The 27,278-nt window shown below is 42.6% G+C and overlaps 1 protein-coding gene across 1 annotated transcript in view; it reads left to right on the forward strand.

Annotated features, from left to right (window-relative positions):
* ibtk (inhibitor of Bruton agammaglobulinemia tyrosine kinase) overlaps nucleotides 1-27,278 on the forward strand; it is a 161,905-nt gene that overhangs the window by 24,014 nt on the left and 110,613 nt on the right. Inside the window, exon 2 of the mRNA XM_068026679.1 lies at nucleotides 25,717-26,474. Within this exon, the coding sequence (XP_067882780.1) occupies nucleotides 26,151-26,474 (324 nt within the window). The 5' untranslated portion in view covers nucleotides 25,717-26,150. The remainder of the gene's footprint in view (nucleotides 1-25,716; nucleotides 26,475-27,278) is intronic.

Below are 27,278 nucleotides of genomic sequence, written 5' to 3' on the forward strand. Positions count from 1 at the left end.
CAATATAACTTGCCATGTTAATGAGATAAAACTGTCACCTATAGGGGTGATGGGGAATAGTGAGAACAAATTGTGGATGTTTTAATATTGCAGATCCATTGGAAATGTTTATATAGTTCTCAATTGTGCATGAGATACACTAAACTTTAATGTATAAGAATAGAACTTCTGCTGTGGTGCAATCAGTGATCCTGGCACAAATTGCACCTGTCCTGAAAAGTGTTATCCCTCCCCCCTCCGAGATTCCATTCAGACTCATTTGCATATTGCCAAACATGAAATCTGCCATGAACCAGCGCAACTGAGCTGCATTTTGAAACATGATTTTTTAAATTAAGTTTTGCTTTAAAATATTTTCCTTGATATATTTAAGAATGGTAACTTGGTAAAAATCAATGCCAATCCACCACGTTACTGAAAATGACCTTTAAAAAAACATGCAAAACTATTGTCAGGCAGGCCCCCACTCACCAAATATGAGGCACATTAATTTCACCACATGAACATTGATTTTTAAACTCTGAGTGGAGTGAAGAAAGAACTTGCTTTTTAAAAGAAAGCAACACCAGACCCTTGACTGGAAAGACATTTGCATAGTAACAGACAGTACTTGGAAAGGACAAAGGGGCCACTCCCTGCTCCATTTTAATCCACAATGGACTTTTGATTACCAGACGTTGAAGGTGGAGGAGCTCGCATTCCAGGTTAACTGCTAAGATGCTCCTAATACGCAGAAGAGACCTGGTCAAACCAGTCAGTCATGTGACCACCTGCTGGCCAACTAGGGGAGTTTTTTAAAATTGGAGAAACAGTGTTTGAAGACAGAAAGCTGTTTTCTCCTGGACTAAAAAAGACCTCTCGTGGCTGGCTCGGTGCAGCCTCTCCTGTCTGCTTCCATCTCTTTCTCATGGAACTCCAAGATCTATTGAAGACAAATGAACCTGAGAGAGAAAAGTCTCTTACAGTGAACAAGGTTTAAGAAGAATACTGAGCCCCAACAAAAAGTAAGATCTACCTACAAGCAAGGACTACAGTGAGCTTGAAGCACAGTAACAAAAAACCCTCTTCAGAGATTGCTTCAAACCTCTCCGCTATTTTTCTTCTCTTTTCTGTCTCTATTTGCATGTGCCTATCACATATGCATGCTAGCGTGGGGCACGGCCTGTATCCATAGGCGTTTACCGAATGAGAGTTTGTTTGAATAAATGTCACTTTTCTTCTTTAAACTTGAGAAAGCCTGTTTGTGCTCATTTCTTGCCTTATAATTGGAAAGCGGTGAACACTGATTCACCAAAGAGGGAGCTCAAAACACGGTGCGTTTAAAAATAAAATCCTGTTACAGTAAGACCAGGTGAAGGCTGAAAGAGACCTCTAAACACCTTTCTCACTTGGTCGTAACACTATCTTCTAGTTAGATTGGGGCACAGTGTTAACTTCCTCAGTAAATGTAAAAATATTCATTCAAAACTTTTTTTTGCTAACCGTGTACTTGTGTCCAAAGGAACCAACTTCATTTTTGGTGCCTCCCTGTAGGCCTGAAAAGGTTTGCGATTAGGGGAAACTCTCGAAGGCAATTAATTCACCCGGTATGGCACGTTTGGTGGGTGGGGCCTGCATCTAGCGTGATGTTTCAGAGCTAGTGCAAAAGATCGCAGAAGCTGCAGTTCACAGCTTTCTGCAGGGTCATTAAGGCACAGAAGGAGGCCATTTGGCTCATCGAGTCCATGCCAGCTCTCTGTAGAGAAATCCAGTCAGTTCCATGCCCCTGCTCTATCCCCATATCCTGCAAAATATCTAGCCAATTTCCTTTTGAAATCATTCACCATCTCCGCTTCCACCGCCTTCGTAGGCAGTGAGTTCTAGGTCGTTACCATTTGCTGCATAAAAAGGTTCTTCCTCAAAATGCCCTTGTATCTCTTTCCCAAAACCTGTGTCCCCTCATCCTTGTATCATCAGCTAATGGGAACAGCTTTTCTTTGTCTACCTTATCTTCTTTTTCTTTCTTCTTTTGGGCCTCCTTATCTCGAGAGACAATGGATACGCGCCTGGAGGTGGTCAGTGGTTTGTGAAGCAGCGCCTGGAGTGGCTATAAAGGCCAATTCTGGAGTGACAGGCTCTTCCACAGGTGCTGCAGAGAAATTTGTTTGTTGGGGCTGTTGCACAGTTGGCTCTCCCCTTGCGCCTCTGTCTTTTTTCCTGCCAACTACTAAGTCTCTTCGACTCGCCACAATTTAGCCCTGTCTTTATGGCTGCCCGCCAGCTCTGGCGAATGCTGGCAACTGACTCCCACGACTTGTGATCAATGTCACACGATTTCATGTCGCGTTTGCAGACGTCTTTATAACGGAGACATGGACGGCCGGTGGGTCTGATACCAGTGGCGAGCTCGCTGTACAATGTGTCTTTGGGGATCCTGCCATCTTCCATGCGGCTCACATGGCCAAGCCATCTCAAGCGCCGCTGACTCAGTAGTGTGTATAAGCTGGGGATGTTGGCCGCTTCAAGGACTTCTGTGTTGGAGATATAGTCCTGCCACCTGATGCCAAGTATTCTCCGAAGGCAGCGAAGATGGAATGAATTGAGACGTTGCTCTTGGCTGGCATACGTTGTCCAGGCCTCGCTGCCGTAGAGCAAGGTACTGAGGACACAGGCCTGATACACTCGGACTTTTGTGTTCCGTGTCAGTGCGCCATTTTCCCACACTCTCTTGGCCAGTCTGAACATAGCAGTGGAAGCCTTACCCATGCGCTTGTTGATTTCTGCATCTAGAGACAGGTTACTGGTGATAGTTGAGCCTAGGTAGGTGAACTCTTGAACCACTTCCAGAGCGTGGTCGCCAATATTGATGGATGGAGCATTTCTGACATCCTGCCCCATGATGTTCGTTTTCTTGAGGCTGATGGTTAGGCCAAATTCATTGCAGGCAGACGCAAACCTGTCGATGAGACTCTGCAGGCATTCTTCAGTGTGAGATGTTAAAGCAGCATCGTCAGCAAAGAGGAGTTCTCTGATGAGGACTTTCCGTACTTTGGACTTCGCTCTTAGACGGGCAAGGTTGAACAACCTGCCCCCTGATCTTGTGTGGAGGAAAATTCCTTCTTCAGAGGATTTGAACGCATGTGAAAGCAGCAGGGAGAAGAAAATCCCAAAAAGTGTGGGTGCGAGAACACAGCCCTGTTTCACACCACTCAGGATAGGAAAGGGCTCTGATGAGGAGCCACCATGTTGAATTGTGCCTTTCATATTGTCATGGAATGAGGTGATGATACTTAGTAGCTTTGGTGGACATCCGATCTTTTCTAGTAGTCTGAAGAGACCACGTCTGCTGACGAGGTCAAAGGCTTTGGTGAGATCAATGAAAGCAATGTAGAGGGGCATCTGTTGTTCACGGCATTTCTCCTGTATCTGACGAAGGGAGAACAGCATGTCAATAGTCGATCTCTCTGCACGAAAGCCACACTGTGCCTCAGGGTAGACGCGCTCGGCCAGCTTCTGGAGCCTGTTCAGAGCGACTCGAGCAAAGACTTTCCCTACTATGCTGAGCAGGGAGATTCCACGGTAGTTGTTGCAGTCACCGCGGTCACCTTTGTTTTTATAGAGGGTGATGATGTTGGCATCGCGCATGTCCTGGGGTACTGCTCCCTCGTCCCAGCACAGGCATAGCAGTTCATGTAGTGCTGAGAGTATAGCAGGCTTGGCACTCTTGATTATTTCAGGGGTAATGCTGTCCTTCCCAGGGGCTTTTCCGCTGGCTAGGGAATCAATGGCATCACTGAGTTCCGATTTGGTTGGCTGTATGTCCAGCTCATCCATGACTGGTAGAGGCTGGGCTGCATTGAGGGCAGTCTCAGTGACAGCATTCTCCCTGGAGTACAGTTCTAGGTAGTGCTCAACCCAGCGGTCCATCTGTTTGCGTTGGTCAGTGATTATGTCCCCCGATTTAGATTTGAGGGGGGTGATCTTCTTGATGGTTGGCCCAAGAGCTCTCTTCATGCCATCATACATTCCTCTGATGTTTCCGGTGTCTGAGGCCAGCTGAATATGACTGCATAGGTGTTGCCAGTAGTCGTTTGCGCAACGCCTAGCTGTTCTTTGTGCAGTACTTCTGGCTGCTTTAAGTGCTGCGGATGTTAAATCGCTGGGGGCTTTCTTGTAGTTCAAAAGTGCAATGCGCTTAGCGGCTATGACAGGTTCCAGCTCTTCATTATGAGATTGAAACCAGTCTGCATTTCTCTTCGCACTTTTGCCGTAGGTGGTCAAAGCTGACTCATAGATGGCGTCTCTGATGTGGGCCCACTTGGTCTCAGCATCCCCTGTGGGAGTGTTTTGAAGGGCTGTTACAAGTGAATTTAGAAATTTTTGTAACAGCTGTGGGTGAGAAATTCTGCTCGTGTTGATGCGCGGGTGGCCCTTCTGCTTGGAATGATGCAACTTCTTTGGTCTGAGTCTAACCTTGCTGCACACCAGGGAGTGGTCGGTGTCGCAGTCCGCACTGTGGAAGCTGCGTGTGATTTGAACACTGTTTATGGCGGCTCGCCTTGTGACAATGAGGTCTAGCTGGTGCCAACGACGTGATCTTGGGTGCCTCCATGAAACCTGGTGACAGGGTTTAGTGTGAAAGAACGAGTTGGTGATGCAGAGGTTATGATAGGTACACAACTCAAGCAGTCTCTGCCCGTTCTCATTCATCCTTCCAACGCCATAGCGCCCTTATCTAAACCTGTCATAATTGTATACACCGCAATCAAATCTCACCTGAATCTCCTTTGCTCCAAGGAGAACAACCCCAGCTTCTCCAACCTAACCTTGTAGTTAAGATCCCTTATCCCTGGAACCATTCCAGTAAATCTCCTCTGCAACTTATCGAAGATTTTCACATCCTTTCTAAAGTGTGGTGACCAGAACTGGAGACGATACTCGAGATGTGGCCAGCATGAGCTTTGTAAAGGTGCAGCATAACTTTCCTGCTTTTGTACTCAATATCTCTATTTATAAAGCCGAAAATCCCATATGCGTTGCTAACTACTCTCTCTATGTCCTGCCACCTTCAATGATCTATGCACATGAACCACCAGGTCCCTCTTTTCCTGCACACTCTTTTAAAAACATGCCATTAAGTCTATATTGTCTCTCTCTCTATCTCTTCTGCCAAAATGCATCACTTCAGACTTCTCTTTATCAAATTCCATCTACCACTTATCTGCTGATTCAGCTACCTATCTGTCTTGTTGCAAGTCGATTGGTATCAACCTCAGTGTCTGTCACACCTCCAAGTTTGGTATCGTTGGCAAATTTTGAAATTTCACGTACAAAAGCAAAATGCTGCAGATGCTGGAAATCTGAAATAAAAACAAAAAAGTGCTGGAAATACTCAGTTGGTCTGGCAGCACCTGAGGAGAGAGAAACCGAGTTAACGTTTCAGTTCTAGGTCTCTTCATCAGAACTGAAACTGTACTCTGAATCCTCTGTATTCCATTATCAAAGTCATTTATATACATAAAAAAAAACCAGTGGTCCTAACACGGACCCTGTCTAATCATCCTCCAGTCTGAAGAACAACCATCTACCACGATTCGTTTTCTGTCCTCAAGCCAATTTTCTTTATCTGAGCTGACATTGACTCTTCCCTATTTCATGAGCCTCAATTTTGTTAACTAGCCTTTTATGTGGCTCTTGTCAAATGCTTTCTTAAAATCCATTTAGAAAACCTCCACTGTTTTCCCTTCATCAACCTCCTTTGTTACTTCATCAAAATATTAATTAAATTAGTCAAGGACAGTCTACCTTTTACAAATCTGTGCTCTCTCCTTAATTAACTCAATCCTCTCCAAGTGCCTGTTGATTTTTTTTCCCCCCTGATTATTGTGTCTAAAATCTTACCCAACACTGATGTTAAACTGACCAGTCTGCAGTTACTAAGAATGTCCTTACATCCTTGCGCTGAATGCAATTTGTACTTAAAATTCAATAATCTTTTTATTCATTCTTCTTCTTTGGCCTCCTTGTCCCGGGAGACAATGGGTAAGCGCCTGGAGGTGGTCAGTGGTTTGTGGAGCAGCGCCTGGAGTGGCTATAAAGGCCAATACTAGAGTGACAGACTCTTCCACAGGCACTGTAGAAAAAATTGGTTGTCGGGGCTGTTACACAGTTGGCTCTCCCCTTACGCTTCTGTCTTTTTTCCTGCCAACTGCCAAGTCTCTACGACTCGCCACACTTTAGCCCCGCCTTTATGGCTGCCCGCCAGCTCTGGAGATCGCTGGCAACTGACTCCCACAACTTGTGATCAATGTTACATGACTTCATGTCGTGTTTGCAGACTTTGCGGTCTTTAAAGCGGAGACATGGACGGCCAGTAGGTCTGATACCAGTGGCGAGCTCGCTGTACAATGTGTCCTTGGGGATCCTGCCATCTTCCATGCGGCTCACATGGCCAAGCCATCTCAAGCGCCGCTGACTCAGTAGTGTGTATAAGCTGGGGATGTTGGCCGCCTCGAGGACTTCTGTGTTGGAGATGCGGTCCTGCCACCTGGTGCCAAGGATTCTCCGGAGGCAACGAAGATGGGATGAATTGAGACGTCGCTCTTGGCTGACATACGTTGTCCAGGCCTCGCTGCCGTAAAGCAAGGTACTGAGGACACAGGCTTTATGCACTCGGACTTTTGTGTTCCGTGTCAGTGCGCCATTTTCCCACACTCTCTTGGCCAGTCTGGACATAGCAGTGGAAGCCTTTCCCATGCGCTTGTTGATTTCTGCATCGAGAGACAGGTTACTGGTGATAGTTGAGCCTAGGTAGGTGAACTCTTGAACCACTTCCAGAGCGTGGTCACCGATGTTGATGGATGGAGCATTTCTGACATCCTGTCCCATGATGTTCGTTTTCTTGAGGCTGATGGTTAGGCCAAATTCATTGCAGGCAGCTGCAAACCTGTCGATGAGACTCTGCAGACACTCTTCAGTGTGAGATGTTAATGCAGCATCGTCAGCAAAGAGGAGTTCCCTGATGAGGACTTTCCGTACTTTGGTCTTCGCTCTTAGGCGGGCAAGGTTGAACAACCTGCCACCTGATCTTGTGTGGAGGAAAATTCCTTCTTAAGACTTGAACGCGTGTGAGAGCAGCAGGGAGAAGAAAATCCCAAACAGTGTAGGTGCGAGAACACAGCCCTGTTTCACGCCACTCAGGATGTTTAATACTTCTGTCATAAAATGGGGAACCATTTAATTTGCCATGAACAACGCCATTGGACATGTACTGTTAATTTAGCAGTTACATGGTAACTAAAATTGACTTCTTTATAAACTTGTATTATCTTGTTGAGAAGATATGCAATGTGATTTGAGTCTGAGTTATCCAATTTGATAAAAAGCTTCCTATTTAACAGGTGGTGTATAACCACCTCCAGATGGTAGTCTGACTTCACATTGGCTAGAGAATAACTCAAATGTAGTAGTTTCTTAGTTCAGTGACGAACCTAGGAATTAGTTGCTTTGGTTTACCATTAATGCTAACATTAACATTTCACTAACGGGAGAACTATGTGAAGCTAGCTAACACTATCATTTGGTCTGCCAAATTTCTATTGTTCCAAACTTGTATTGGATTGATACTGACCATACTGTAAAATAATTGTGATCAAAGTGTTATGTCCATTTAAATTTCTTGTTTGCTAATAACTATTAACTAGGACTAGTGCTTGAGTTCTGAATTTGATTGACCATCAGTTGTTGAAGATAATGCCTGTGCTTTGTGGTGAGGCTTTGCCAATCTTGGTTAGACTAGAATGAACTGTGATCTTACTGAATGGAGAAGCAGGCTTGAGGGACTGTAAGTCCTGCTCCTGCTCCTATTTCTTAAGTTCTGTGTGGAGGAGAGTTTCATCAGGTAGAAATTAAAACTAGTATAGTTATCTTGTTTTGCTGTACATGCACCTTCTGTCAGTTTGTTATGGAGCAACATTAATGATAACTATAAGGCAGTTTGCAGATTTGGCTGTTAATTAGATCAGAGAAATTAGTGTGGGAGAAAAACAAACAAGAATTAAATTTTAAGTCGGTGAAGACTAAAACATGGATCTATTGTGATGTGTGATACAAGCAGTCTGCATTTATAAGGTGACATTTAAGTAAAGTAAGGACTGCTTTCTGTGGCCCCACCAAATATTTTATCTCATCAGCAGTAATATCTTGCAGTTTGATTATGAATTCCATCTCATGGTACCTGAACCAGGCCCTATTTTTGTACTTGGTTTAAGCGGAGACCTAACTAAACCTGTAAATCTATTTTAGTCTTCGCATTTCTCATCTGTTGGTTTGGATACCTTCTGGTTTATATTGCAGGGCAAATATTGCAAGGCTGGAGTATGCTGTTGCCCCAACTGCCCGTATCCCCTGTGCTGTGTGTTTTCCAATCAATGTAGGCAGATCACATTTTTCTACTGTTGGAACAAAGGAACAAGACAAATGATCTGAGTTCATTCCTTCCACCATCAAAAAAACACTTGGGATATTGTGCACCCTTTGTAACCCATGTAACCCTCTAAGTGGAGGTGAATAACAAAATATATTAAAACTTAGACATTTTTTTCAGAATCTACAAAGATGATCCTATTAAATTCAAAAGAGGAACAAATTTGATAATTTATGTTGATTTATTGCTGATTTCCACTCCTTATTCCTGTTAATTGTATATTAATTGTGTTTAATTATATGCAAGTGATGAACATTAGCTGGGGATAACTTGAGCTTCTATAGACACAGACTGAAACTGTAGTTGTTGGTTTAGAAGGTGCATGTTTGTAATGTATAATTCTGTAAAATAAATTCTTATAAAAGTATGTAAAGATTGGCTCCAGTTCGATCCTTCACCAACTGGCTTTCTGGAGTAGAACAATCCCTAGGATACGAAAGCCAATCTCAGAATTCCTGCTGCTAGCTCAGCAGAGTCTGAATAATAAGCGGGGCTGAGCTTGGTTAATCTAGTTCTGCTGCTGATTGGGGAAATTTGCATTTCTATAACCTTCAGACTTGTTGGTTTTAGATATTTGCCTAACTTTAAAAAAAGACATAGCATTTGCTCCTATTGTTGACAAGTTATTTGATGTATCTATTATGTATCTGGGAAAATATGTGGGCTTCTGGAGTTTATTAAATTTGTACTTGTGTTGCTAGTTCAGTAATTGAAGTTCAAGTAGGCGGCTTAAATTGTTATCCATGCATTTTTAATTTTTGGGAGACCTGAATTGTGGCCTCACTGTATTTTCTCAAGTGACAATTCTGGCTCAATCCCTGGTCCATGGCTATTTAGCTAATCGCAGCCAAAGACGCTGTGGCGTTGGGGAGTTGATTTTTTAAAAATTTTTATTCGTTCATGGGATGTGGGTGTCGCTGGCTAGGCCAGCATTTATTGTCCATCCCTAATTGCCCTTGAGAAGGTGGTGGTGAGCTGCCTTCTTGAACTGTTGCAGTCCTTTGGATATAGGTATACCCACAGTGCTGTTAGGAAGGGATTTCCAGGATTTTGACCCACCGACAGTGAAGGAATGGTGATATAGTTCCCAGTCAGGATGGTGTGTGACTTGGAGAGGAACTTGCAAGTGGTGGTGTTCCCATGTATCTGCTGCCCTTGTCCTTCTAGATGGTAGAGATCACAGGTTTGGGAGGTACTGTCGACAGAGCCTGTAGATGCCACAGTGTCTCACACTATTGTCCAGTGAGCCCTGCTGCAGAACCTGCTCGTATGTAGAGACAGGTAAGGCTCGGCTATGATTGGTTCTGTGCTGGAGTAGCTTGCCAATAATTGCTACTGAGGCCTACACCCAAAGAAAGATCACTTAGATTAGAGACTAGTGGGCTATTGGTGTTGGGAACTGTACTTGAGCATGGCTCATTGTATTGAGGAGAGGAAGAGGAAAAAATTGAAGGAAAATGTAGATATAATATTTCGGGCTTTGTTTTGACAGCCATATCAAATTGCAGTTTTACTATTTTAAAAAATCTTTTAGATAGTTATGTGGTCTTTCAGAATTACAGTAACTTTCATAATTTTAGGCTGAAAAGCAAGCAAAAGAACAGTTTTAAGTTTTAGTTTTAGAGATACAGCACTGAAACAGGCCCTTTGGCCCACCGAGTCTGTGCCGACCATCAGCCACCCATTTATACTAATCCTACACTAATCCCATATTCCTACCACATCCCCACCTGTCCCCATATTTCCCTACCACCTACCTATACTAGGGGCAATTTATAATGGCCAATTTACCTATCAACCTGCAAGTCTTTGGCATGTGGGAGGAAACCGGAGCACCCGGAGGAAACCCACGCAGACACAGGGAGAACTTGTAAACTCTACACAGGCTGTACCCAGAATTGAACCCGGGTCGCTGGAGCTGTGAGGCTGCGGTGCTAACCACTGCGCCACTGTGCCGCCCTTGTAGGTAGGGAAGATTACAATTCTGGACAGTTCCTAAAATAATTAAATTTTATTTGCCGTTGTGTGACAGGCCGAAGTGGGGACATGGAACTGAATGACGCAAGCTCATTAGGCACTTTACATTTGCTTGCTACAAAAACATTGAACTGAATATAAATCCCTGTGATGCAACTAAAGTCTATTTTAAGTCTCCAGTACTATGAGATACTGTAAATGATTCAAAGAAATTGATTAAACCTTCAGAGCTCAAAGTTACATCTGTGGCATCATTAGGTTTCCCATCTCAGAACCTCTGATTATTGCTTTATCAGTGAATTACTGGCAGATGTGTAGTATTACATAGTATTTACAGTACAGAAACAGGCAATTTTACCCAACGAGCCTATGCCAGTGTTAATGCTTCACACAAATCTCCTCCCACCCTTCTTCATCTAACGCTATCAGCATAAACTTCCATTCCATTTTCCCTTGCAGTTTTCTAGCTTCCCCTTAAATATATCTATGCTATTTGCCTTAACCACTCCCTGTGGTATCAAGTTCCTTATCTTCACCAATTTGGGTAAAAATGTTTCTCCTGAATTCCATGTTGGATTTATTAGTGACTATCTTATTGTACAGTCCCTAGTTCTGGTCTCACCTGCAAATGAAAACATCTTCTCTGCATCTACCCTATTAAACACTTTCATAATCTTAGATCAGGTCACCCTTCAGTCTTCTCTTTTCTAGAGGAAAAAAACACAGCCCATTCAATCCTCCCTGACAGGTGCAACCTCCCAGCTCTGGTATTACTCTAGCAAATCCTCCTGCACCTTCTCTGGTGCCTGTATATTTTTTATAATATGGAGACAAGGACTGTTCACAGTATTCCAAGTGTGGTTTAACCAAGGTGCTGTACAAGTTGCACATAACTTTTCAATTCCATTTTCAATTCTTGTTCAAAATTTGTTCAAAATGATTAGCAGCAGGACTAATTCTGCCCTTGTTGCACTACAACATTCAGCATTCAAAGTGCATAGAAATGTTTTGTTTTTATTTTGATTAAACATGAGTACATCTTGAAAGCAACAAATGATACTTCGGAGGGATTTGAAAGGCTTTATTGTGTGATGGCCTCAAAACCTTTAAGCGAAAGTCCTTGACTGGGCTTAGTCTGTCTGAACAGCTTTAACAGAAACAAATATCCCTTTATGTTCCTGCCTACAGACATGCATCGTTCGACCGGCAGTGAAAGACAAACATTAAATTTGGCCAAGAGAAGCCAAAGGATAAATCCTGGAGCCAACATAAACCTCTCATCTTGCCTTCAATGTTGCAACCTACTTTTTAGAATTTGAAAATTCCTCTTTTAGGAAATGCCCAGATCGCTTCTGAAGGTCTGCAGAGAATCCATGCTCACTGCACACTTTGCTCATATGTTTAAGGGAGAAGACTTTGAAAATAAATAACTCCCTGGCATCTAACCTGACTCTTGGCCTACATATTTCACACTTGTGCTTATAGTTCCCCATCTGTATCTGTCTCAAGTAAGCTATCGAACTGGACAGAATGAATTTCCTTCATAATTTTAAAAAATCTTTTTTCTGTAAGCTTGCATTCCTCTAATGAAACTAGCCCAAACCTGTTGAGCCCATTTTGACAGCAAAGAGCCTTAAGATCAGGTGTATTTTTTTGTTGTCTTCCTTTTTACATTGTCTAGGGGCCTAATACCTTCTGCCATGTGTGGAAATCAAAACTGGCCACATTACTCCAGATGTGGCTTGTATAGCCTAAGTATAATCTTGACTTTTGTGTTGTATTTGTACTGTCCTACAATCTAAAACCCTATTTATTTCCCAATGGTTTAGGGACCTACAATGATTTATTTGCTTTTAACTTCTCGACCTCTGTCCATAACCATTCACAGATACATTTGCATTGCAAACATATACATCTACATTGAAGGTGATCTTCCACACACAGATTTGTTCCCCTAGTTTACCTATAATGAAAACCTGATGTAAAGTGGCTGTTTTGCACTTCAGAAATATCTTGGTCCTCAAATGTAACATGCCCTGCTAAATCTCATCTGACTGAGGACTGTGTAGATCCTTTACAACTTTTTAAATTGAACTTTTGACTGATGTTGGCAAGACTGCATTTATTGCCTGTTCCTTACTGCCAAGAAGATAGTGGTAGGCCTCCTTGATCCACTGAAATACTTAGTGTATCTGCAGTGGTCTTGCAATGGACGCTCCAGGATATTGATCCAGCAAAGATGAAGGAATGCCGATTATGTAGCCAAATCAGAATGGTGTGTGACTTGGGTGTGATAGTTCCTAAGGCATTATGGCCATTGTCCTTCTCAATGGTAGAGGTTGCAGGAGCGTGCGATGCTGTCAAAGTAACCTTGTTGAGTTGCTGTTGTGCATCCTGTAGATGATATGTATTGCAACCATAGTGTGCAATGTTGAATGGAATGGATATTGAATGCACTGACTTGGTTCTGATTTCAGCAGCATTTCTAGGGGTATCTTCAGTTATCACCAACTTTATTTTATACCTAACCCTGTTCACCTGAAGTAATTCTCTTATACCTGATGAAGAGGTAATTTCCTTATGAACTTCTCTTTGGAATTTTGCTATGCACGTATGCTATTCAAGGAACAGACTTGATTTCCCTGCACAGAAGTATAGATTTAAATAATTACTTTTTCTTTACCATAGTTACTACTATCTAAGAACATCTGCCATCTATCTTCTCTTGTACTTTTACTTCAGGACCCTCCTGAAATCTGAGTCTGGCACTAAGTTGTCTGCAACAGTAGCTTACATAACCAACTAAACTTTGATGATCCAGTGATTATTGTTGCTTGAATGCTCCCCAGTGTATAATGGCCGTTCCAGTTCTGCACTAGTGTCAATTAAGATTATGGGCTAGATCAAGGGTGTCAAACTGATATATATGGTGGGCCTGATCCAATATCCTGGAACTTGGCGTAAGCTATGTTCAAGAAAAATTATCTAGATACGCTATTTATATAGTTTTCAGCTTGCATAGAGTCATAATGGTACAGAAGGAGGCCATTTGGCTTATCGAGTCCATGCCGGCTCTCTAGAATAATCCAGTCAGTCCCATTTCCCTGCTTCATCCCCATAGCCCTGCAAATTTATTTCCCTCAAGTGCCCATCCAATTTCCTTTTGAAATCATTAATGGTCCCCGCTTCCACCACCTTTGTAGGCAGCGAGTTCCAGGTCATTACCACTCGCTGCGTTAAAAGTGTTCTTCATCCCCCCTGCATCTCTTGCCCAAAACCTTAAATCTGTGCCACCTAGTCCTTGTACCATCAGCTAATGGGAACAGCTTTTCTTTGTCTGTCATAATCTTGCGTGCCTTTATCAAAGCAACCCTCAAAGGAAACAAACCTTGTAGATAAAATCCCCTCTGCACCCTCTCAAGGACCCTGACATCCTTCCTAAAGTGTGGTGACCAGAACTGGATGCAGTACTCTGGTTGTGGCTTTATAAAGGTTCAGCATAACTTCCCTGCATTGGTACTCAATACGTCTATTTATGAAGCCCGAGATCCATTTGTTTTTCTAACTGCTCTCTCAATATGTCCTGCCCCCCTCAAGGATCTGTGCACATGGACCCCACTGTCCCTCTGTCCTGCACACTCTTTAGAACTGTGCCATTAAGTCTGTATTGCCTCTCCCTATTCCAGGGGTTGGCAACCTTTTTTTTTAACCGAAGAGCCTTTTAAAAAAAAATTTGTTTAAAATAAAATTTATTGGGAGCAGCAAGATTTGGCGTTTCTAAACCAAGTACATGGCAAATTGCCAAGTGTCTCTAGTAGAATGTATAATTTTCATATATAAAATACAGCTATTGACTCTGTGTATCAATAGAAAAAAATTGAAATTACAGTATATCTAACTGAATTATTGCATTTTTTGACAGTTTTTGCAACATTTTTGATTCTTCTTTCTATCTCCAGTATATGCATGTTCAGGTTTTATGCACATTGCCACTTGGAATAAAAAAGTAATATGAAGTTTACATATAAAGCTGAAAATGTTTTTTGTCTGTATTTCTATAACAGATCTTGTAATAACTTGAATTTTTTAAGCTATAATTTTGTCAGTAAAATCATCTTTAAAACAAACTTTAACTTAAGATGCGTAGAATTAAAACATTTTTTTCAACTCCTGATTCGCATGATTTAAAATGAAAACTGCTAATACCATGGTCAGAATAATTTATCCTTTCAGCTGTGTTAGAAACAATAATGGTCACAACCATAAAACCTGTTCCTTGAACCAAAGGCATTATCTATAACCATGGTATAGCTATACCACTCAAACAGGTTTATTTAGAGCATAATGATTTTTTTTTGCTAAAATAATCATTTGAAATCATAAAGTTGCTGACTCCTGCCCTATCCCTTCTGCCAAAATGCATCACCTTACACATCTCAATTAAATTCCATCTGCCACTTGTCTGCCTATTCTGCTAGCTTATCTATGTCCAGTTGCAGTCCATTTGTATCATCCTTACTGTTTGCCGCGCTGGTATTATTGGCAAATTATGAAATTTTACTCTGTATTCCAATATCCAAGTCATTTTTATATACCAAAAAAAGGGGTCCTAGCATTGAACCTTGGGGAATCCACTGTCTACCATCCTCCAGTCTGAAAACACAACCATTTACCGTAACTTGTTTTCTGTTCTTAAGCAAATTTTTTTTTTGTCTAAGCTGACACTGATCCTTTTTTTTATTCATTCATGGGATGTGGCATCGCTGGCTAGGCCAACATTTATTGCCCATTGCTAATTGCCTTTGAGAAGGTGATGGTGAGCCATGAGCTTCAATTTTGTTAACTAACCTTTTATGTGGTACTTTGTCACTTTTTAAAAATCCATTTAGACAACATCCATTGCTTTCCTTTCATCAACCTATTCTGTTACTTCATCAAAAGATTCAGTCAGATTAGTCAAGCGCGATCTGCTTTTTACAAATCTGTGCTGGCTCTCCTTAATTAACTCAAACCTCTTCAAGTGCCTGTTGATTTTTTTTCCCCCCGATTATTGTTTCTGAAGCCTTACCCACTTAAGCTGAGTGGTTTCTGGTTACTAGGAGTACCCTTACAACCTTTTTTGAATAAGGGTGCCACATTTGCCACACCCCAATCTTCTGACACCTCCACCATATCTAGTGAAGATTGGAAGATCTTGGCAAGGTCTTTTGCTATCTCCACAAAGTGCTCATTAAGAATTCTAGCCTTGCCCTCTGCCTCGAAGCATATATCGCCGCCTTTGTCCCAAATAGGACCCATTCTACCTCTTACTACCTTTTTTAGTTTAGTTTAGAGATACAGCACTGAAACAGGCCCTTCGGCCCACCGAGTCTGTGCCGACCATCAACCACCCATTTATACTAATCCTACACTAATTCTATATTCCTACCACATCCCCATCTGACCCTATATTTCCCTACCACCTACCTATACTAGGGGCAATTTATAATGGCCAATTAGCCTATCAACTAGCAAGTCTTTGGCATGTGGGAGGAAACCGGAGCACCCGGAGGAAACCCACGCAGACACAGGGAGAACTTGCAAATTCCACACAGGCAGTACCCAGAATTTAACCCGGGTCGCTGGAGCTGTGAGGCTGCAGTGCTAACCACTGCGCCACTGTGCCGCCCTACTGTTTAAATGTTAGTAGAGGATTTTTGGGTTCCCTTTTATGTTGACTGCCTTTTTATTCTCAATTCTCTCTTTGCCAGTCTTATTTTCCTCTTCACTTTCCCTCTCAACTTATTTTATATGGCCTGTTCTCGCTTGTAGAATTTAACTGACATGAAACATACACCCTCTTTTTTTTTAAATTTGTTTCATCATATTCTCTATCTCCCTTGTCATCTAAGCTAGCACGTAGAAATATATATATAAAAATATAAAATATAGAAATAAAAATAATAAAAAAAGGGGCTGAAATGATTGAATTCAGCATTGATTCTAGAAGGCTCTCAAGTGCCTAAGGTCTGTTCCTTGAGCTTGCATTGGTATTCACTGGAACACTGCAGCAGGCTGAGGACAGAATTGTGGGCATGAGAACATGTGAATTAAAATGGCAAGCGACCGGAAGCTTGGGGTCATGCTTGCGGACTGAGTGGAGGTGTTCTGCAAAGCGGTCACCCAATCTGCGTTTGGTCTCCCCAATGTAGAGGAGACTGCACTACGAGCAGCGAATACAATAAACTAAATTGAAAGAAGTACAAGTAATTGCTGCTTCACCTGGAAGGAGTGTTTGAGGCCTTAGATGGGGAGGAGAGAGGAGGTATTAAAAGGGGCAGGTATTACACCTCCTACGATTGCATGGGAGGGTACCTTGGGAAAGGGACGAGTTGTCGGGATGATGGAGAAGTGGACCAGGGTGTCGCGGAGGGGACAATCCCATCGAAATGCTGACGGGAGGAGAAGATGTGATTGGTGGCATCACACTGGAGGTGACGGAAATGGTGCAAGATGATCCTTTGGATGTGGAGGCTGGTGGGGTGAAAAGTGAGGATGAGGGGAACCCTGTCGCAGTTCTAGGACGGAGGGGAAGGGGTGAGGGCAGAAGTGTGGGAAATGGGTTGACACGGACGAGGGCCTTGTCAACCACAGTGCAGGGGAATCCTCGGTTCAGGAAAAAAGAACACATATCAGAGGCGCTGTTCTGGAAGGTCGCGTCATCAGAACAGATGCGTTGGCGACAGAGAAACTGGGAGAATGGAATGGAATCCTTACAGGAGGAAGGATGTGAGGAAGTGTATTCAAGGTAGCCATGGGAGTCAGTGGGTTTGTAATAAATACTAGTGGGCAGCCTATCCCCAGAGATGGAGACAGAGAAGTCGATGAAGGGAAGTGTTGGAGATAGACCATGTTCAGGTGAGAGAAGGGTGGAAATTGGAAGCCATTCCCTCCGTGACACCCTGGCCCACTCCTCCATCACCCCGACACCTCTTTTCTTTCCCACGGCACCTTCCCATACAATCGCAGGAGTTGTAATACCTGCCCTTTTACCCTTCTCTCCTGACTATCTAAGGCCCCAAACACACTTTCCAGGTGAAGCAGCGATTTACTTGTACTCCTTTTAATTTAGTATACTGTATTCGATGCTTGCAGTGCGGTCTCCTCCATATTGGGGACACCAAACGTAGATTAGGTGACCACTTTGCAGAATACCGCCGCTCGGTCTGCAAGCATGATCCAGAGCTTCCATTTGCTTGCCATTTTAATTCACCACATTGTTCTCATGCCCACATTTCTGTCATTGGCCTGCTGCAGTGTTCCAGTGAACATCAACGTAAGCTCGAGGAACAGCACCCTCATCTTCTGATTAGGCACTCTACAGCCTTCTGGACTCGATATTGAATTCAATAATTTCAGACTACGAGCCCCATTATTTTTTTTTGTTATTTTATTTTTATATCTTTTATATATATATTACATTTTTTAACCATGTGCTAGTCTTAAACTTACTTTTATTGTTTTTGCTTTTGTACAGAGCTGTTCATTATTCTGCCATTAGCAGTCTCTCTGGACTCATGCTTTGTCTTTCGCTACATCTATTTAGCACTCCATTTACATTATGTTCTATGGCATCTCTGTCATTTAATCTCTTCTCCCCCCCCCCCCCGTCCTATCACAGTCCTTCCTTCTTGCTGTTCTTTTCCCCCCCCTCCCCCTTTCGCTTGCTCAAAGACTGTTACGTTTCTAACTTTTGCCAGTTCTGATGAAGGGTCACAGACCTGAAACGTTAACTCTGTGTCTCTACACAGATACTGCCAGACCCACTGAGTATTTCCAGCCCTTTCTGTTCTCTCCATTTATAAGCCATGTTTCTGTGATTGCCACTACATCATATTCCCACATGACCTTTTGTGCTTGTAGTTCACCAACCTTATTCACCATACTGTGTACGTTTTTCTTCTTTTGGGCCTCCTTATCTCGAGAGACAATGGATACGCGCCTGGAGGTGGTCAGTGGTTTGTGAAGCAGCGCCTGGAGTGGCTATAAAGGCCAATTCTAGAGTGACGGGCTCTTCCACAGGTGCTGCAGAGAAATTTGTTTGTTGGGGCTGTTGCACAGTTGGCTCTCCCATTGTGCCTCTGTCTTTTTTCCTGCCAACTACTAAGTCTCTTCGACTCGCCACATTTTAGCCCTGTCTTTATGGCTGCCCGCCAGCTCTGGCGAACGCTGGCAACTGACTCCCACGACTTGTGATCAATGTCACAGGATTTCATGTCGCGTTTGCAGACGTCTTTAAAGCGGAGATGTGGATGGCTGGTGGGTCTGATACCAGTGGTGAGCTTGCTGTACAATGTGTCTTTGGGGATCCTGCCATCTTCCATGCGGCTCACACGGCCAAGCCATCTCAAGCGCCGCTGACTCAGTAGTGTGTACAAGCTGGGGATGTTGGCCGCCTCGAGGACTTCTGTGTTGGAGATACGGTCCTGCCACCTGATGCCAAGTATTCTCCGGAGGCAGCGAAGATGGAATGAATTGAGACGTCGCTCTTGGCTGGCATACATTGTCCAGGCCTCGCTGCCATAGAGCAAGGTACTGAGGACACAGGCCTGATACACTCGGACTTTTGTGTTCCGTGTCAGTGCGCCATTTTCCCACACTCTCTTGGCCAGTCTGGACATAGCAGTGGAAGCCTTACCCATGCGCTTGTTGGTTTCTGCATCTAGAGACAGGTTACTGGTGATAGTTGAGCCTCGGTAGGTGAACTCTTGAACCACTTCCAGAGCGTGGTCGCCAATATTGATGGATGGAGCATTTCTGACGTCCTGCCCCATGATGTTCGTTTTCTTGAGGCTGATGGTTAGGCCAAATTCATTGCAGGCAGCCACAAACCTGTCGATGAGACTCTGCAGACACTCTTCAGTGTGAGATGTTAAAGCAGCATCGTCAGCAAAGAGGAGTTCCCTGATGAGGACTTTCCGTACTTTGGACTTCGCTTTTAGACGGGCAAGGTTGAACAACCTGCCACCTGATCTTGTGTGGAGGAAAATTTCTTCTTCAGAGGACTTGAACGTATGTGAAAGCAGCAGGGAGAAGAAAATCCCAAAAAGTGTGGGTGCCAGAACACAGCCCTGTTTCACACCACTCAGGATAGGAAAGGGCTCTGATGAGGAGCCACCATGTTGAATTGTGCCTTTCATATTGTCATGGAATGAGGTGATGATACTTAGTAGCTTTGGTGGACATCCGATCTTTTCTAGTAGTCTGAAGAGACCACGTCTGCTGACGAGGTCAAAGGCTTTGGTGAGATCAATGAAAGCAGTGTAGAGGGGCATCTGTTGTTCACGGCATTTCTCCTGCATCTGACGAAGGGAGAACAGCATTTCAACGGTCGATCTCTCTGCACGAAAGCCACACTGTGCCTCAGGGTATACGCGCTCGGCCAGCTTCTGGAGCCTGTTCAGCGCGACTCGAGCAAAGACTTTCCCCACTATGCTGAGCAGGGAGATTCCACGGTAGTTGTTGCAGTCACCGTGGTCACCTTTGTTTTTATAGAGGGTGATGATATTGGCATCGCGCATGTCCTGTGGTACTGCTCCCTCGTCCCAGCACAGGCAAAGCAGTTCATGTAGTGCTGAGAGTATAGCAGGCTTGGCACTCTTGATTATTTCAGGGGTAATGCTGTCCTTCCCAGGGGCTTTTCCGCTGGCTAGAGAATCAATGGCATCACTGAGTTCTGATTTGGTTGGCTGTCTGTGCAGCTCATCCATGACTGGTAGAGGCTGGGCTGCATTGAGGGCAGTCTCAGTGACAGCATTCTCCCTGGAGTACAGTTCTAGGTAGTGCTCAACCCAGCAGTCCATTTGTTTGCGTTGGTAAGTGATTATGTCCCCTGATTTAGATTTGAGGGGGGCGATCTTCTTGATGGTTGGCCCAAGAGCTCTCTTCATGCCATCATACATTCCTCTGATGTTTCCGGTGTCTGAGGCCAGCTGAATATGACTGCATAGGTGTTGCCAGTAGTCGTTTGCGCAGCGCCTGGCTGTTCTTTGTGCAGTGCTTCTGGCTGCTTTAAGTGCTGCGGATGTTAAATTGCTGGGGGCTTTCTTGTAATTCAACAGTGTACGTTTACATATGCATTTTAAACCTGTCCTGAATTCCTGTGGTGGTTCTTTGTCTGCTTCTGTCTAATATGGTACTACTTCCTTCTCTAATACTATCTAGCATTCTCACTCCTTCATGTATCTTATTCCTCTTTTCTACTTCTATATGCCCATCCCCTGCCAATTTCATTTAATCCTCTTCAACTACACTGGAGAACCTCCCAGCGAGTTCATTGGTCCCAGTCCTGTTGAGGTGCAACCCTTATCTTTTGAGTAGGAGCCTCCTGCCCAGAACTGGTCCCAATGCCCCAAGAATCTGAAGCCCTCGCTCCTGCACCATGCCTCAAGCCAAGCATTGATCCTCCCTATCTTCCTATTTCTACTCTCGCTAGCACATGGCACTTGGAATAATCCAGAAATTACTACCTTCAAGGTCCTACTCTTTAACTTCCTCCCTAGCTCCTGAAAATCTGACTGCAGGATCTCAATATCTGCCCTCCCTATGTCATAAGTCCCAAAGTGTACCACAACTTCTGGCTCGCTCCCTCTCCCTGCAGAATATTCTGCATCCTTTCTGTGATGTCCTTTACCCTGGCATCAGGGAGGGAACATACCATATGGGACTTAGTTACGAAAATGCCTGCCTGTCCCCCTAACTATGGAATCTCCTATAACAACTGCATTTTTCTACTCGTGTACAGTCCTTTGCCCATTGGTGCTATCATCTGGACTGCACTCAAATACTGAGTACTATTTTGAAAGTGGCAAGCACCCTGAAGGTTCCTCCACTCCTGCTTCTTTCTACTCTTGCGGATGACCAGTTATCTACTATCCTGAACGCTCATTGCCTGTGTGGTGACCATCTCCTGGAATGTAAAATTCAAGAAATTCTCATCCTCCCTGATGCTCTGCAGTGACTCCAGCTATACCTTAAGCTTGTAAATCCTGAACTCGAGTACATGCAGCTGGAGACACATCCTGCACACGTGGTTCCCCCAAAACACATGAAGTATCCTGAAGTTCCCACATGGTGCAGGAATTGCAAGCAATAGGTCTCAGCTACCCATTCATGATCTAAAAAAAATCTTTATTCTTTCCTTTAGAATTGAGTTAGTACCTTGTTTAAAGTATTAACACAGAGCAGGTCTTGAGGCATTAATTAAAGTTAATACCCTTATTAATTCACTTTCTGTTATACTTAGCCTGATTGATTTTTTTAAATTTCCCAGATCCTAGTTTAAGTGAATACCCCAATTAAGAGAGAGAAATACTCACCAACCAATAACTTACCTGGTTTCCTGTGTTGCACACTTGGATTTCTTTTCCTCTTTTTTTCAAACACGCTCACTCTGTCTCCCGCTGACTCCCCATTGCCACTTTTAACGGTGGGGTCTCTGGCACTGTTCTCTGTCAGACTCATTCTCTCTTTAAAAAAAAAATGCAGTTCTTAAAAAAAAAAGAAGAAAATTGTCTCTCCAGAGAATGATTTTGATGACATAGCTAGTTCATGGACAATCGTATAGCTCCTCTTAGCAGTATGACATATGAGCGTTTGTAAACATCGCTGGTTTTTCAACAAGTGTACTAAAAATTATTTTCATGTGTCTGCAGAAATTAATAGTAGGTCAGAAGATTGCACAGATTTTAAGAACCAGCAAAGAACAACTTAAAAAAAAAAAAATAGAGGGAGAAAGTAGAGTATGAGAGAAAGCTAGCTAGTAATATAAAAACAGATCGTAAGCGTTTCTACAAATATTTAAATGGGAAAAGAGTAACTAAAGCTTAGTATTGGTCCTCTAGAGAGAGGGTATGGGGAATTGATAATGGAAAACAAGGAAATGGCAGAGAGGTTGAACAGGTATTTGGTGTCTGTCTCCACTGTCTCCACTGTCTCCACTCCATTGAAGACTTAGGTTCCAAAAGATACTTGAAAATCAAGAGATGGAAGGGAGGGAGGACCAGAGAAAAGGTGCTGGGAAAACTATAACTGTTAGATCTAAAGGTTGACAAGCCCCCAGGACCAGATGGCCTGTATCATAGGGTCTTAAAAGAAGTGGCTGCAGCGATAGTAGAGGCATTGGTTATAATCTTCCAAAATTCCTTAGATTCTGGAAGGGTCCCAGTGGATCGGAAAATAGCAAATGTAACGCTTTTATTCAAGAAAGGAGGGAGACAGAAGTTGGGGAACTATAGGACAGTTAGCCTAACATCTGTCATAGAGAAAATGCTAGAATCTATTATTAAGGAGGTTATAGCAGGATACTTAGAAAATCATAATAGGATCAGACAGAGTCTACATGGTTTTGTGAAAGAGATATCTTGTTTTAATTTATTAGAGTTGTTTGATGAAGTAACAAGCAATGTGGATAAAAGGGGAACCTGTAGATGTGTTCTTGGATTTCCCAAAGGCATTTGGTAAAGGTGACGCATCAAAGGTTACCACATGAGTTAAGAACTCATGGTGTAGGGGGTGCCATATTAGCATAGATATAGAATTGGTTAGCCAACAGGAAGCAGAGAGTAGGTATAAATGGATCTTTTTCAAGTTGGCAAATTGGTAACTAGTGATCTGCCACAGGGATCAGTGCTGGGGCCTCAACTATTTACAATCTATATCAATGACTTGGATGAAGGGACCAAATGTATGGTAGCTAAATTTACTGATGACATCAAGATAGGAAAGAAAGTAAGTTGTCAAGAGGAGGTGAAGAGTCTATAAAGAGATATAGATAGGTTAAGTGAGTGGGCAAAAATCAGGCAGATGGAGTATAATGTATAATGGGAAAATGTGAACTTGTCCACTTTGGCAGGAAGAATAGAAAAGCTGTATACTATTTAAATGGAGAGAGATTGCAGAACTCGGTGGTATAGAGAAATCTGGGGCAGGAGGCAGTTAAATTCATCTTGGTCACTTACCTACCCCCAAATGCCCAGATCCTGCCATATGGGAGTTGGGTAGGTAAGCCAGTAGGGTTCTGCTTTAAATTTGCATATTGGGATCGGTTACATCAGTCAGATCTTGATGACATCAAGAAGCTGGTCATATGTAACATACGTCTGTTTTTAACTCCAGCCTAAGCAGTTTCCTGCAAGTCAGAATGAGATATGTGTGTTTTTTTTTAACTTTCCTTTGTGGGGCCTGGAGGAGCTGGAGTGCTCCTCTGTGCCTCACGAGGAAAGGTTAAGCGTTCCCCATTCCTCCCAGGCTGCTCAGATTTTAAGAGGCCAGCAGGCATTATGGCGAGGTGGACTGACAGTATCTTAACAAGGCCCAAGAGCTAAAATAGTCTCGGCCAAATTGCTGAAGCAGCAGGTGAATTTCCAACTCATCTCGCCACTCATCCACTGGAAATCTGCCCAGAGTTAAAATTGAGCCTCTTAATCTGTTCCTATGTGTTCGGAACTGAAGAACAAATTAATATTTTTTCTAAATTCTAATGTTGAGTATATTGCAGTTTTAGTTGGCTGCTAGCTGCAGTTATTAGCTGCTTATTTCACATTTATTCACCACCTGAACAGTGGTCCTAAACTCATTTAGCCACCCTATTCCCATACCCCTTTATCCCTCTTTCCTTCAACCACCTGTTGCACCTATTCTTAAATGCTGATGTCTCTAATCCCTGGTAATGCATTCCATTGACTCTCTATGCTTTGTGTATCTTTGAGTTTCTTCTGCTCTCTGCCCTAAAGTGCTATATAAATGAAAGTTCTTTATGTGCAATTGTTCTTTTTGCAGCTTTCTTGTTTTCTCTAGCTGGGCAGGTGAGAGTGTCTGAGTCTTTCTTTTCATTGTCCTCTTGGTGTCAGTAAACACTGACCTTTCTAACAAAGTGGACGTCAGTTAGAGACCTGGATGCCAAACAAATGTTGTGCCTGACATAATTTCAGATGCTGTTCAGAAAGATGGTGGGCTGATGCAGTCCTCTGACTGCAAATATAAAGTAATTGTCTGAAAGTGATTTTTTTGATGCCCTGCACACTTTTCAATCCCTGCAGGTGCATGGTGTAACAAGTGGAATAAATGAAAATATTATCTGCATTCTGATTTTTAAAGCAGCTTATTTCCTGCTGTAATATTTTAAAGCTCTGTTTTATCTGCGTGATTTATTATATATCACGTGTGACGGATTCCCTTAAATGGCACTTATCCTGCTATAAATTTCAAAACAAATGGAAAATATTACTGCCAGGATTTTGTAAATATAAAGCCTGAAATACTGGCCTCGGGAAAAACTTGGCTGAGTTTCTGAATAGTGCAAAATTAATGACAAATTGTAATGCAGCAGAGGAAAAACACTTAATCTAATTTATTATTCCTCTAACTATGGCTATAATGTGGTTCAGTGACACCAAATAGTACAGAGATGTTGACTACAATTGAAGTTTGGTAAACTGTTGTCTTGAGGATTGCTAAAGTGATTAAAATGTTTATATTGTATTCTTGATTAGCTCTACTTGGTGGAGCGGTATTCTACCTGATTCCCTGAATGTTGTACTCTGTTTGTCTTATTTATACCTTGGGATCAAATTGTCTTTTTATGCAGACTTCAATTATGCAAATACATCTTCTCACAACTAGTCTATAGTCAGTTTCTATTTGATTCTGTCCAAATGCAAGCAATGCAATATATTTTAAATAAAGATAAAAGTTCTGTGGGTTGCAGCTTTGAAGGGCAAGGATAAACTGAGAGCAACACTTGTAATTCGTGACTTGTCAACAGAGTGCAAGATTAGATTAGCCTTAAAAAGACTACAATATTTTATGTTGTGTGCAAAACAAAACTGTTAGTTCCAAAGTAGTACCATTTTTGGGAAAGTTCAGCGATTCCTTCAGAGTGGCATACTGCTGAATGGATATGAGCAGCCTTTTCTGATGTCAGTTTACAAGTACTTTTTCAACAAATTACAGTGAAGTCCCATACACTGGACCACTGTGGCACTACCTCTTTTATTCAGCATATCCAATATGATGGAAGTAATGCAGGAAAAATTGTATTATGCTTTCTGGTTATACTTGTCTGCATGGTATTGCAACTTGTTTTTTGAAAACCCATTAAAAATAAGAGTCAACCCAACTGTCAGAATTTAAAATGAGTTGGTAAATTAAGGCTTTCTCTTCCAAAGCAGCAAATTGGAATAATGTAACGCTTGGAAATATTTGTGTACTGATCTGTTTTTATGTTATTTTTACAGGTGGCACTTACAATTATGGAGGCTTAAACCAGAAAGGAGTTGTAGGGGAGCTTCCCTTCCCCTATGGTGGTTGGCGAGATGGTTGGTTCAGGAGAGTGTGATGGTTGTATTTGACTGGAAGTTTACAACAGTTTTTATTTTCCACAGAAATATTATAATTAAATTTATATTTTTGTCTATTTAATTGCAACAAAGTGCCATATATTAGAAATAGTGTTTTATACCTTGAAGGAACAGTTGCTTGAACTAAATCAACGCTGCTCTCTTGTACTGAACTAATGTAACGAAGACTACAGGATTGCTAGAGTGCAGTGTTTTTATAACACGAGCACAAATCTAGCGCTTTGATAGTACAACTGCCAGGCGACTAAGTTTCGTTGCCTTCAACAAAAATTTAAGACTTTTTTTTTCAAGACCTAGAAGGTGGGAACAGGATGAATTCTGTGATTGCTGACTGCACTCCAAAGTGCCATTCTCTGCAGCATGCCCTTGACATGATTTCAGTGATGACTAAGGGAACTGAAGGCCAGAATAAAGCCTTCCTTTCATCTTATTGCTACAATGCATCTTCCCTGAAGGATAGTTTTGGCAGAACAGTTCTACACATGGCTGCATCTTGTGGTAAAAAATCTGTTTTGAATTGGCTTCTTGAAAAGAAAGGCGCTGATCCTTCTGTAAAGGATAAGGAATCTGGATGGACGCCTCTGCATAGAAGTATCTTCTATGGGCACATTGATTGTGCTATGTTTCTTCTAAAGGTACTGTGACCTGCTCTGTTTGCGTTTATATTGATAGTCCAGTTAATTTTGTTGTAAGAGTTGAGCAGTTAGGTAATTGTGTTAGATGGTTTCTGGATCCTCTAGGTAGGGAAGTTTCTTTACCTCTCCTTGTAATATGTTGATTCGAGAAAAGAGACCCCAAAGTAAATCAAGGAAAGATCAGCCCTCATGTCAATCTGACATCCAATGTCATGGGTGAGAAAATATTCCTCAAAAAAATTGAGCTTTGCAACAATGACTTGTGTTTATATAATGCCTTTAACATTGTAAAATATCCCAAGGTGCTTTACAGGAGCATTTTCAAACAAAATTTGATGCTGAGCCACATGAAATGTTAAGGCAGATGACCAAGAGCTTGGTGAAAAAAGGTAGGTTTTAAGGACCATCTTAAAGGAGGAAAGTGAGGTGAAGAGGTTTAGGTAGGGAATTTCAAAACTTAGGGCTTTGACAGCTGAATGCATGGCTGCTAATGATTATATTTAGCCATTATATTTAATTGGAAGGAATTTCTGCTCATCTGTTACTAAATGTTGGACGAGCAATGTGACCATTTATAGACAGTGGAGGGTTCGACGGAGGTGATGGGAGGTAGTCCTGGGTGTCATCACTGTACATGTGGAACCTGACGTGGATGATATTGTCGAGCAGCAGCATGTGCTGTATTAAATTGTAGGTGACTCATAGGCTGTCGTCATTGACAGCAATACACAAACCATCATCTATTTTCAGTAGGCGCAAAAGAGACTTGATTTTTGTAGTAGGAGGAGCAGAGCTGCGTGGCTA

This window comes from Heterodontus francisci, chromosome 3 (assembly GCF_036365525.1).
Source record: "Heterodontus francisci isolate sHetFra1 chromosome 3, sHetFra1.hap1, whole genome shotgun sequence".
NCBI classification, from domain to species: Eukaryota; Metazoa; Chordata; class Chondrichthyes; order Heterodontiformes; family Heterodontidae; genus Heterodontus; species Heterodontus francisci.